A 12329-nucleotide genomic window follows, 5' to 3' on the forward strand; every position below is an offset into this window, starting at 1 on the left:
TGTGCTGTAATAGCTAGAGAAATAAAGTCAAGCGCAACGTGTGAGCGTCTACAAGAGGACGACAGCCGCGGCTTGAAGTTTTTAATGTCACTAGATGTCTCAGTGTCTAAGGAGATTATATCCTCCTTTGATGAAATGCCACCCTGTGTGTGTGAGAGAGTGGAAGAGTAATGGAAAGAGAGAAAGGGGTTAGAGAAGGAAGGGTGGAGGCAGGGAAGCAGGAGTGTTTACATAGATGCCAGAAAGATGAAGGCAATATCAAGCAGACAAGAGATCCGGGAAAGTGTGTTTGTGGTAAAGGCTGAGATGAGGAAAAGACGAATCGAAAGAAAGGGTGAGGGGGAAAGGGAGGTACAGGAGATGTGGGGGAAGGGTGCGAGGAGGCAGCTGGTTTGATTACGGGATTATAAGGCAGTGACTCCCTACTGACCTCCCGAAAACAGTCCCTGTTTCTCTGTAACACACCACAGAGCCATTACACTAAAAGACGCATGGTGGGAAATACAACTGAAGCAAATCAGCAAAATCTTGTGTATCATTTTCTGTCATGTTCCGATAATCACCAAGGCCAAAGAAATAACAGCAATTATGGTAAAATGACAAGTAAATTATCTTAATTAGTGCAAATAGCCTCAACCAGTGCAGGGACAAATACACTATGGTTACTCAACACCTGAATAAAACAAAACAAAACATTGATTTAAATGATTAAAGTAGCTTACACCAGGAAAATATTATTAGTCATGCTGATTAAATCAACACATTCGGGCTCCCACAGAGGATAAGTCAAATCACCAGTGTGTGTGTGTGTGTGTGTGTGTGTGTGTGTGTGTGTGTGTTTGTTTTACATTTGTGTCCATAATGTCTGACATTAGCAAAATTAAAACTTTGGATGACAGTCAAGATATTCATAATGTTACAAAAGATTTCTGTTTGGAGCACAACTGTTTTTAACATTAATAATTGTATAAATATTTCTTGAGCACCAAATCAGCATATTAGAAAGATTTCTAAAGGATGTGACTGCTCAAAAAAATTCTAATTTGTGTCACAGGAATAAATTTGGAAATTAAACATTATATTAAAAAAAAAAAAACAGTTGTTTTAAACTCAGATCATATTTCATGATATTAGTGTTTTTATATTTTACTACAAAATATCCTTAAAACTAGATACATTTTTTGATAAGCTGAGATTTTAAGACTTGTTTTTAAGGAAAACGTTCTCAATTAAGTTTATTTTATAACCTCACTGACAAATTGTTGGTTTTGGGCATAAATCTATCAAAGTGTGTAAAATGTAAGCTACCAGTCAAAAGTATTTGAACAGTAAGATTGTTTATGTTTTTAAAGAAGTCTCTTCTGCTCACCAAGCCTGCATTTATTTGATTCAAAGTACAGCAAAAACAGTACAATTTCGAAATATGTTTACTGTTTAAAATAACTGTTTTCTATTTGAATATATTTTAAAATGTAATTTATTCCTGTGATCAAAGATACATTTTCAGCAACATTACTCCAGTCTTCAGTATCACATGATCCTTCAGAAATCGTCCTGATTTGCTCAACAAACATTTTTTATTATTATTTATTTATTATTATTATCAATTTTTAAAACTGTTGAATATTTAATTTAGCAAGGATGCTTTAAATTGATCAAAAGTGATGTTAAAGACATTTATAATGTTACAAAAGATTTCTATTCTATTCCTCTGAGCTTTCTATTCATCAAAGAAACCTGTTTCAACCGCAAATCAGAATATTAGAATGATTTCTGAAGATTTCTAATGATGCTAAAAATTCAGTTTTGAAATCACAGGAATAAATTACATTTTAAAACTGTTTAAATACTAAAAATAGTTCCAAATTGTACAGTTTTCCTGTACTTGGGATCAAATAAAAGCAGGCTTGGTGAGCAGAAGAAAAATTATAAAAAAATCTTACTGTTCAAAGACTTTTGACTGGTAGTGTATGCTTAAAATAAGCAATAAATAAATAAATACAAATTAAAACATATGAAAACAGAGTTTAAATGTATATCTTAAGTGCAATTATCTTGTTCATAAAGATGCTTCAGTATTTTACTGGAAAACAAGATCAAAATACTAGTTATGAAGATGATTTATAAGTGCAAGCACAAATACAAATAGAACCATTGCACATACATACACACACATACAGCCTTTCACTAAAAAGCATATTAGGAGCTGTATGGTAGATTTCAAAGAGGCAATTTTCCATTTCTTTCATCTGAAATAATTTTCCTTTCAGGCATTCAAAGCCAAGACCTGAACTCAGCGAGTTTTTCCTCTTTCTATTTCTCCTGTTCAATCACACGTCTGTCATTCACCACCCTCCATTTCTCAATTCCACTTGAGTGTTTTGTTATCTGTTTTTTCACAATCTGTATTCTTCTTTTTCTTCCTCTACACATTCCCAAAACCCATCCTTTCTCCCGTCTTCATTGTATCTCTCTCTATTCCTCTCTCAGACCCTTTTAATCTTTTATAATCCAGCTCACTTACCTACTCTACAGTGAACTTTATTTTAGGCTTGTTTTGCACAGAGGGATTGTTGGAAAAAATGTGTGTCTGTATGTGTGCAATTCTAGCTGGGGTCGCAAAAAAACATGCAAATAGCTTCTACCAGCTCACAAAAATGAAATAAACAAACAGATCTCAGAGGTCCCAACAGTATAGTTTTTTGTTCAAGTTTCACTACCTAATACATGCATATGCTCACAAATTCTCACAACAGCAGCTCACACATTTGACATGCTTTTAAACATTGAAATGACAAACCTAGCGTGACCAAAACAGACCCAAGGTCTCAAGGGCCAATGTTTGTGTGTTTTTGCACACAAAAAAGTGAAATGCTTAGACGTGTTTGCCCTTCATAGCTGAAATTAGTCACCTGGAAATACATTTCTACCCCCATCAGCCAAGAGGCACTCAAACACATGTGTATAAACACACAAACTTAATATATGCTCAAACAAAGGCATAAACATTGTAGATGCCTGCATGAACGAATATTAAACCATCCAAACACACACACAAAATCTTGGGCACTGGTTTGACAGCTGATTACTGTGCTCCGTTTGTTTCCAAAGCCAGGCTTCCCCTAAGGACGTCCTATTACACTCAAAGTAAAGTAGAACAGAGAGAGAGAGAGAGAGAGAAAGCACGCTAGAGAAGAGGGCTGTCCGTAATCCTCTATTAAACTACATTTACCAGTATGTACACACACTTTCATTTTGGCATTCATGCATTAGGACTGAGACAAATATGGTTTTGGCTACACCTCAAATGTGCATTTTGTACATTACATCATTAGGGAATAGCTAAATAAACTAATCGCATAAATATAAGCAAATCTGCCTTGCTTGGAGAACAAGATAAAAGCGACATTGAGTTTCAAACTATGTCATCTCATTTTACAGACAATGAGCTGCGCTCATTAGGAAACTGTAACTGCTGTTTCTCTGGGTGAAGCGGAATACAAGGGAATTATTTGATAGGAAATTCCTTCAACTTAACCTTCTACTTCCCTCGGGACATCAAAACTCTGATTAAATTGTGCAATGCAGAAGAAAGACACTCTGATTATTTAGGACTATTTAGCCCAATAGAAAAAGATGTTCTGCAGAGCTGGGTAGCCATAACCAATGTCAGAGAACAGAGAACTAGTTAATACAATGTTGAAACGCTTCTTAAAAAATGAAATGATTTTTTTTTTTTTAAATCAGTGGTCAAATGCTGTTTCACTACCTGACTAATGACTGATCTTTGTGTGCATGTCCACAAAACTTGGAGAATCTCTGAAAGTATGTAAGCAGTAGGTTCACGAGTTCACACTTACATATAATTAGCTGGAGTATGTAAAACGTGTTTGGCGTGCTGTCCAGGGAAGGGCTCCGAGCTCGGGAATGTCCCGAACCTAGAGTACCCCCCCCCCCCCCCCCTCATGTATATGTGTAGAAGGAACTCGGAGTGAGGAGATGGGGTGGTGGAGGGATGCTGATAATCCGTCAAATGGGTAGAGGTAAATCAGCTGTATTTATGCATGACGTAGATTGACTTGAGTGAGTTCCAGTATCTGACGTGCTCCTCCCGAACTTTGTTAAAAAACATCATTTAATTTAGAAATTAAAATGTAAAAGATGAAAAAGAGGAATTAAGGAGAATCAAAGAATTATGAATTATTTATTGCTATTGTGTAAATAATATGTAATCCATAACAAAGCAACTGTAATCTGATTCTGAGTATTTTCAAATGTAATATAATCTAATTGCTAATACTTCATTTTTGGAATCTGATTACGTAATCTAGATTACATGTAATCAGTTACTATGTTATAAGAGAAAAATATGGAGAGAAAGGAGGTAAAAATGAATGAGAAATGAAGAGCAAAAGGGGGATGGAAACAGATGTGTGCTTTCCTCAGAGGAGAAAGAGAGAATTTTACCAGAGGGTAACTGAGCTGTCTAACACTGCAGTCTTACAAACTCCCCAACCTATATGCCTTACGCACACACAAACTGCCAGATAAGGTAAAAAGCACAGAACAAAATCAGCAATTTTGTTCAAGTCAAGCAGGAGTGATAAATACACACAAAACAGCCACAAAACCCCACACATCATGTTAAATTCGCCATTTTAGTCACCTTGTCTGTAAATAACAAATCACCATTTATAGCCTTTCAAAAGCCACAATTATCTACACTTCCCAGCAATGCAATCAACAACATCAGGCACTGTGGCAAAGCAATGCTCTCCTCAGCACTTACACTCTCTCATGTTACCACTCAGACTCCTGTTACAGTACCTGCTAATGCCAGTAGAAATCATTCCAGCATAAAGTGATTTACATTGATCGCTAAATGTCTTTACAGAGAAAAATGCAAGTCAAGGGTCAGCTTTCTCTGAAGAAATCTTCTATTCTTTCTATTTTTCCTCTCACAGAGACTCTCCACACTGACACATTGCCTTCAGCAATATTTCATAATAGAGCACTGCAGAAAGGAGTTAGCAAAACCAATTTGACCTGATTTGATTTCATCCTTATGACCTTAATAGCCCTTGCCTCATTTCCCCATATCTTTCTCCCTCTTGTTCTCCCCCCTCTTGGTCTTACCAGTAACAGTTACAAGCATCGGGGCCACCAGTGGTCGGTTGTTGTCCAGTTTCCGGCTGAGCCGGATCTCCCCGCTCGTGTGGTTCAACAGCAGCAGATGCAGCTCATTCCCCCGGTCTATGGTGTAGTAGAGACGATCCGAAACATCTGGGTCATGAGCTGGAACTCGTCCAATTACCCCACTTGGGAAGGTGTTAGATCGATTAGACACAAAATTGTTAAAGATGATTTGAAAGTCTTGCATTTGGGGCCCATTATCATTCTGGTCTACCAGTTTGATGCGGACTGTGGCACGGCTGACTAGCGGTGCTGATGTGGCCTGGACAACAATTACGTACTCGTTCCGTGTTTCATAATCAAGGTCAATCAAAGAAGTGAGTTCTCCTGAAAAAATGTCCATTTGGAAGATCTCTGGAATGTTTCCTTCGACAATCTGATACATAATCTGAGCATTAGGGCCCTCATCTGGATCAGTTGCTGTAATTTGAGCTACGACGGAACCGACGGCGCTATTCTCTTTTACTAGAACCTCAAAATCGTCAGCAGGGAACACTGGAGCATTGTCATTGACATCCATGACACTGACTTGAATGTGCACAGGTGTACGCTGAGGGGGAACACCGCGATCCACAGCGAATGCAGTCAGCTCGTAGAAGGGAACACTTTCGCGGTCAAGCCTCCTGACGGTCCGGACTATTCCCGAGGTTGGTTCTATGGTGAAATCACCATCACCGTCTTCTCCATTCTGGAAGGTATACTGGACACGACCATTGGCGTGAGCATCACGGTCAGTAGCGGAGATTTGTAGGACGCTTGTGAAGGGTGGAGCATCCTCACTGACACCACCCTGATATCTGGGGCTCAGAAACTGAGGTGCGTTGTCATTTACATCATTAACATTGACCTCCACATAAGTAGTGTCAGATTTCTGAGGGATTCCGTTGTCGCGTGCAGTGATGGCAAGAGTGTAAGTCATTTGGTCTTCGTAGTCAAGCTCAGCTTGAAGTGTGATCGCTCCGCTTGCAGGATCGATTCGGAACTGTGGAATATTGTCCTCCAGGTAATACGTGATGCGGGCGTTTTCTCCAACATCATCATCTGTTGCGCTTATGACAACCACGGTGCTGCCAGGAGGCCGGTCCTCATTCACACTTACTGAATAATGAGCGCTCTGGAACACGGGGCGGTGTGTGTTGGCATCTGTGATGTTGATGTGCACCTGACAAGTATCATGGAGAGTTCTGTCAGAAGCAGTGACTGTTAACACATAGCGACGCTCCTGTTTGTAATCCAAAGGCAGTGCTAGGGAGACAAGCCCTGCACCACCAGCTGTGCTAATGGCAAAGCGATTACGTGTGTTTCCACCTGTGATCTGATATGTGACGGCGCTGTTTACATCACGGTCAACTGCGGTTACGCTGACCACACTTGTTCCAACAGCCGCATCTTCATTAAGTCTGACGTAATACTCTTTTTGTAGAAACTCTGGTCGGTTATCGTTAACATCCATTACTGTGATTGTAACACTAGCTGTGGCAGAAAGAGGAGGGGCGCCATAATCTCGAGCTTCAACACCGAAGAAGTAGTGTTCTACTGATTCGCGGTCAAGTTCTGAGCTCACTGTGACCCAACCAGTGGCAGCGTTGATAACAAACGGTGTATCTGTGCCGGTTCCCGTTAAACGGTATTCTAGACGTGCATTATCACCATTATCTGTATCAATAGCTTGTATGTGAAGAATGGAGTGACCAATGGGAGCGCTCTCCAGCACTGTAGCCTGGAAAGGTGTGGAGACAAAGATTGGTGGATTATCGTTGACATCAGTGACTTGCACACTTACAATTCCAGTGTTGTTGGAGAGAGGTGGGCGGCCGTTGTCTTGAGCCCGCAGCCGTAGAGTGTACTCCCGCTCTGTTTCAAAGTCCAGTGGTGCAACCACCTGGATTTCTCCAGTGACGCTGTCAATCGCAAACTGTCCTCGGCTGTTGCCGCTGATTATGTTGTAGTGCACAGCAGCATTTCCATCTTTATCCTGATCTGAGGCACTGACTCTGAGGATTTCAGAATGTGGTCGGACATCTTCTCTAACTGCGACCACATAGCGCTTTTGACTGAATTGTGGAACGTTGTCATTCTCATCCAACACAGTGATATGGACGCTAACTGTAGCCGAGCGTGGCCCCGGCTCTCTCCCCTGGTCGCTCGCTTCCACCAACAAGGTATAACGTTCATTAGCTTCTCTGTCAACAATGCCTCGTGTCGTGATCAACCCTGATCGGGGATCGATCTCAAATGCAGAGCGTGCAACAGCTGCACTTTCTCCAATAAATCTGTAGCGTATGTTAGCATTTGCAGACGAGTCGAGATCTGTTGCACGCAGCTGCAGGATAGGATACCCCTCTTCCACATTTTCTCGAATGGTCTCGCGGTACTCTGTTTGCTCAAACACAGGTGAGTGATCATTACGGTCAGCCACAGTGATGGTCACCATAGTTGTTGCAGAAAGGCGTGGTGAGCCGTGGTCTGTGGCAGTGACTCGGAAGTAGTGCAGGTCCATGTGTTCTCGATCCAGAATGTGTGTGGTGGTGAGAAGGCCAGTAATCGGGTCAATTTGGAAGTAATCCATGGACCTGCTGTTCATTAAAGGGGCCATGCTGTAACTGAGTCGGCCTGCCTCACCGGCATCAGGGTCCTCAGCTGTCATAGTTATGACTGAGGTACCAGGAGGCTGGTTCTCAGCAACCTGAACCTGGTAGTTATACTGGGGGAAATGGGGGTGCCTATTAGCAGCTCTACGGGAGCGCCCAACAGGAGGGACACCTGTCTGCTCTTCGTTGTACGCTTGCTCTTCTTCATCGCTTTCTCTTGCTTTTTGTGTGTTTCCCACCCCATCTAGACTATGTGTAAGCACATTTTGTTCAGTCCACATTCCCTCTTTGTTTTCATCGCTTTCTCTGTCTGATTGAGAGGTGCCATTGCCTTGACCTTTTTCTTTTTCTCTTAGCAAATTTGTCTCTTCTAACACTGGCTCTTCCTTTGTGTCTTCAGCAATCACCCACTCCATGCTTTCCTCCCTTTCTCCCTCTACAGGCTGTCTGTCACCCTCCCCCTTTCCCTCCCCTTGCACCCCGCCCTCTATTTGTCCCTCCCTCCTACCGCACTCAGTCGCGGCTTCCAGCTGCTCCTCTTGCTGACTGACACCCTCAGCTTGTAATGACACCCGTTTACCGGATTTTAATTGCGGCCGCGTGGCTCCCTCATCGGCGGTTAAGCTGTCATAGTCGCCACACTCTGCAGGCGTACTGGAGCAGGGATAACGTGAGCTTTGCTCTCTTATAAAGTCGTGCTCTTCACTGTCAGAAACATTTTGGGTTTCATTTGCAACTTGATCGCCAGGTTTGCTGTTGTTGTTGTGGTGGTTATTATTACGATTTTTGGCGCAGTTGTTGTTATTGTTACTGTTCTGATTTCCCAGCAACAAACTTTTAGGAAAGTCATTCGAGTAAGCGAACTCATGCACGGAGATTGGCGCTGTCCACTGAGCGGGTGCTGAATCCCCCCGCGCGTTAACGTGTGAGTCACGAAAACGTTTAGGAAAGTTAAGCTCGACTAAGAGGTAGATATGTGAAGCATTATGACCCCTGTGAGAGCCAGTAGCAGATGAGTCAGAGTTGTGTACATCACGGTTATACAACTGAGCAGCGCTGATTGCAGTTGATCCACTATAATGAGCCTTTCTTTCGTCAAAGCGAGTCCCAGTCCTGACCCAGAGAGTCCGTTTGAATCCACAAGAAGACTTTCGTGAACTATTCTGATCAGACTTTGCATGCACAGATTCTACTTCTGCGTTGTTATTTGAAGATGTGGTGTTTGTATTTTCTCTTGCCTGCCTTCCACAAACAGCGTAGAGCCTCAGAGAGATGTTGAATCGGTGCCAGTTACTGCTGTGCCAGTCTGGATGCCTTTCAGAACAACCTGTGATCCGGTGTGACTCGAGACAGCTGCTTGCTCCGCTTCCAAGCCCTAGAGAGAGCTGCCACTTGCACGGTTTCGAGCACCCGCGGGTATTCCTAATGCCTGACCCGTTCCAGCCCTCTCTGGTGAGATCGATAACATTCAGGGGGCCTGAAAGATGACGGTCCGCTGTCGCTTTGTGCAATTTATTGGCGTCCGAAACCACGTTAGAATAAGAATAGGCTTTTAATAACGGCCGAGTAGGTGTCTTGATAGTGGCAAACTCCCGTTTTGGGTGAGATGGGCAGTGGTTAGGCCTGGGTTTGCTATCCACGGCTCTACAGTTATCCAGCACGCTTTGTGTAATGACCCTGTCCGTGCCGATGCGCGTCTGTGGCCGCGAACGCGTTCTAGTCCTTTGTATAGTCCTCTTTTTCCCATACTGAACCGGAGAGGCGAGAACACGAGAAACAACGCCCTTCTCTCCGCTGCCACCTTTACTCCAAACAGGCTGGTGATGACAGCGTCCGGTGTGCGCCGCCGGTTCTGATATCCATGCACTAGAATTCCGGTAATCCGGACTCAGCGGACCTGAGGAGGTTCCCAGTGCACAGGACCGTAAGCATTGCGACTCCCATCCACGCGACCGTACCGTCCGTGCAGGGTGGATCTTCCAGTCGCCCCCAGCCAAAGCCCCCGTTACCGTTCCGTCGGGCAAGCTGGTGATTTGAGCGTCTCCGGGGGCTGGGTGGGTGCACAGGGAGCGGCAGAACGGCCCTGCTGCACTCCCCGGGATAACAGTGAACAAAGAGCTGAGGAGAAGGAGAAACAACAGCGGCGAAAGCGAGCCCAAGTCCAGTAGCAGTGCAGCCATTAGTCTGGTGAAATCCTTTCTCTCTCTCCCCCCTTTCTCCCCTCTCTCTGAACCGAAGTGTCTCTCTTTCTCTCTCCAAACGCCGGCTAAGTGGCCAGCTCATCCACCGCCGCCCGACTCCTTCCGCCGTGCTCCCCGGTCGCTCGGTGATCCCGGGAAGCTCGCATCTACTCTCGGTGTTTGGTAGAGCTCCGGCTAGCAGCGGCACGCGCGCAGCATCTCTCATTCACATCCAACATGGCTCACAGCGAACCCGGTGCTACCCTCACTCCTCCCCCTCTCGCTTCTTTCTTTCTCTCTCCTCTCTCCCTCTCTCTCTCGCTCTCTCACTATCTGAGTCGGGAATGGTTCGTTCCAGTGTGCGCAAGGCTGTTTCCTCACTCAGATGACGCCATGTCCACCGTTGGAGAGGTGCTATATAGCCTCTCAATATCAAAGAGAAAACAATATAACATTAATTATATATGGAATATGGAAATTTAAACAGAACTTATATTTAATAAATATTCAATAAATCCATACATTTCATTCAAATTATATAATGTTAATAACTTGCATTGCTTTGTATTTTAAAATGTACTGATATCTTCTATAACAAGACCTGTAACAGAAGGCCACATGGTATTCTCATGAATGACTTTTACATTAACAGTGGCTAAAATAAAGTGATAAAACAGCACCCGTGTAACACATACAGTGGTACGAATTATTAGAACACTACAGTGTTTCCACCAACTAAAAATGGTTTTAAGTCAGTTATTGCTATCTTTTGTTGTAGTGTGTCAGTGGGAAATATCAGTTTACATTTCCAAACATTCATTTTGCCATTAATTGTAACAATCCAGTGAGATTTGACAACAGTCTGACAACAGCCAGTGCTCCACCAAGTGATCTGACCTTATCATCATCCAGTCTGTATGAAATGACATGAAGAAACAGAACAAACTGAGACAAACTAAATCCAGAAGAACTGTGGCAACATCTGCAAGAAAGAAACAGCTTCATGAAACCTACCTGCAAAGTTTTAGGCACTAGGTGTAAAAACGCTTAAAAAATAAGGTTGCTGTAAAAAATGTCTCTTGAAGCATCTTTGTTCTGTTTCTTCATATCATTCCAGACAGACTGGATGATGATGAGATCAGATCTCTGTGTGGAGCACTGGCTGTTGTCAAGCTTCTTGTGCAAAAAAAAAAAAAAAAAAAAAAAAAATTAAATTGAATTTTTACGATTAATGGGAAAATTATTGTTTGGAAATGTAAAACTCATATACTGACACATTACAGCAAAAAATAGAAATAACTATTTTAAAACCATTTTTAGCTGGTAAAAATACTAGTGTTCTAATCATTTTGAAGAAAGTCATCTTCGTTCATCTCATCGTTCAGTCTCTTGATTACACTGAATGTGAGTGCTGCATCTCGTCAAAAGCAAATAGAAATTACAATCATGGCCACTATATTGTCTACACTAAATACAGTATACAGATGTGCACTTGCTTACTGACACATTCTACGTGCTTGAGTCTGTCGATAAACAGGACAGATATCAGTAAGATCCCTGCAGTGTAAGAAACAAGTGGATTGTGTATTTTTAATGGCATCCCGGATTGTGTCAGAGGAATGGCACAGGGTCATGTTCACAAAGAAACATTTGTTGAAAGATGAAGCGGTACTAGATCTGAATGCAACTGCATCACAAATGGTAAGTAAAAGATTTTATAATGCTTTGTCTGGAAATGACAGTTTTATTTTGATTATGCTGTCAAAACACTCACGTGCAATAGCAAGGGGGCACTGATACTGTTTTCTATGCAATGACATTAGCCAGTCATAACTGGCAGATTACTGACTAAAGTCTTAAAGGACCCGCCCCTTAAAACAGGTCGTTTTAGACAGAGGGTTGAAAATAATAATTTTTCCACATCTTTATTTGTTTTGTTTTTTCAATAACAACAAAAAAAAAATTAAATTAACTAAAATTAAAAGTACACCTCAAGGAACATATTACAATAATAATTAGAAAAAAAAATCCATATCATGACCCCTTTAAATATATTATAATTTCCCCCAGCATATGGTAAATTAACTTTAAGCATTTTAATTTTTGACCATTTATTTTATTCTGTTCTAAATGTACATGATTAACCGCATAAAATATTTAATCAACAAATGTCAAAAGTAAAATAAATAAATAGTAGGCTATATTAACGTCTGTTTAGGAGCGTATGGGGATTTCGTGTGTAGCTGTACAACAATCAGTCGGTGTCCACGTGTGACGTCATGTCTTATTCACAGAACGATTTCCTGAGGCGTATTTTTTCCCATTCAACGTATTGACTTCATATTACCTTTTCTTTCTCCTGCCA

The 12329-nt window shown here is 42.0% G+C and overlaps 1 protein-coding gene across 1 annotated transcript in view; it reads right to left on the minus strand.

The window, feature by feature from the left end:
• celsr3 (cadherin, EGF LAG seven-pass G-type receptor 3) overlaps positions 1-9964 on the minus strand; it is a 63536-nt gene extending 53572 nt beyond the window's left edge. Inside the window, exon 1 of the mRNA XM_073818755.1 lies at positions 5137-9964. Coding sequence (XP_073674856.1) covers positions 5137-9964 — 4828 coding nt within the window. The remainder of the gene's footprint in view (positions 1-5136) is intronic.
• Between the last annotated feature and the right edge of the window lie 2365 nt (positions 9965-12329).

This window comes from Garra rufa, chromosome 15, assembly GCF_049309525.1.
Source record: "Garra rufa chromosome 15, GarRuf1.0, whole genome shotgun sequence".
Taxonomy (NCBI): Eukaryota; Metazoa; Chordata; class Actinopteri; order Cypriniformes; family Cyprinidae; genus Garra; species Garra rufa.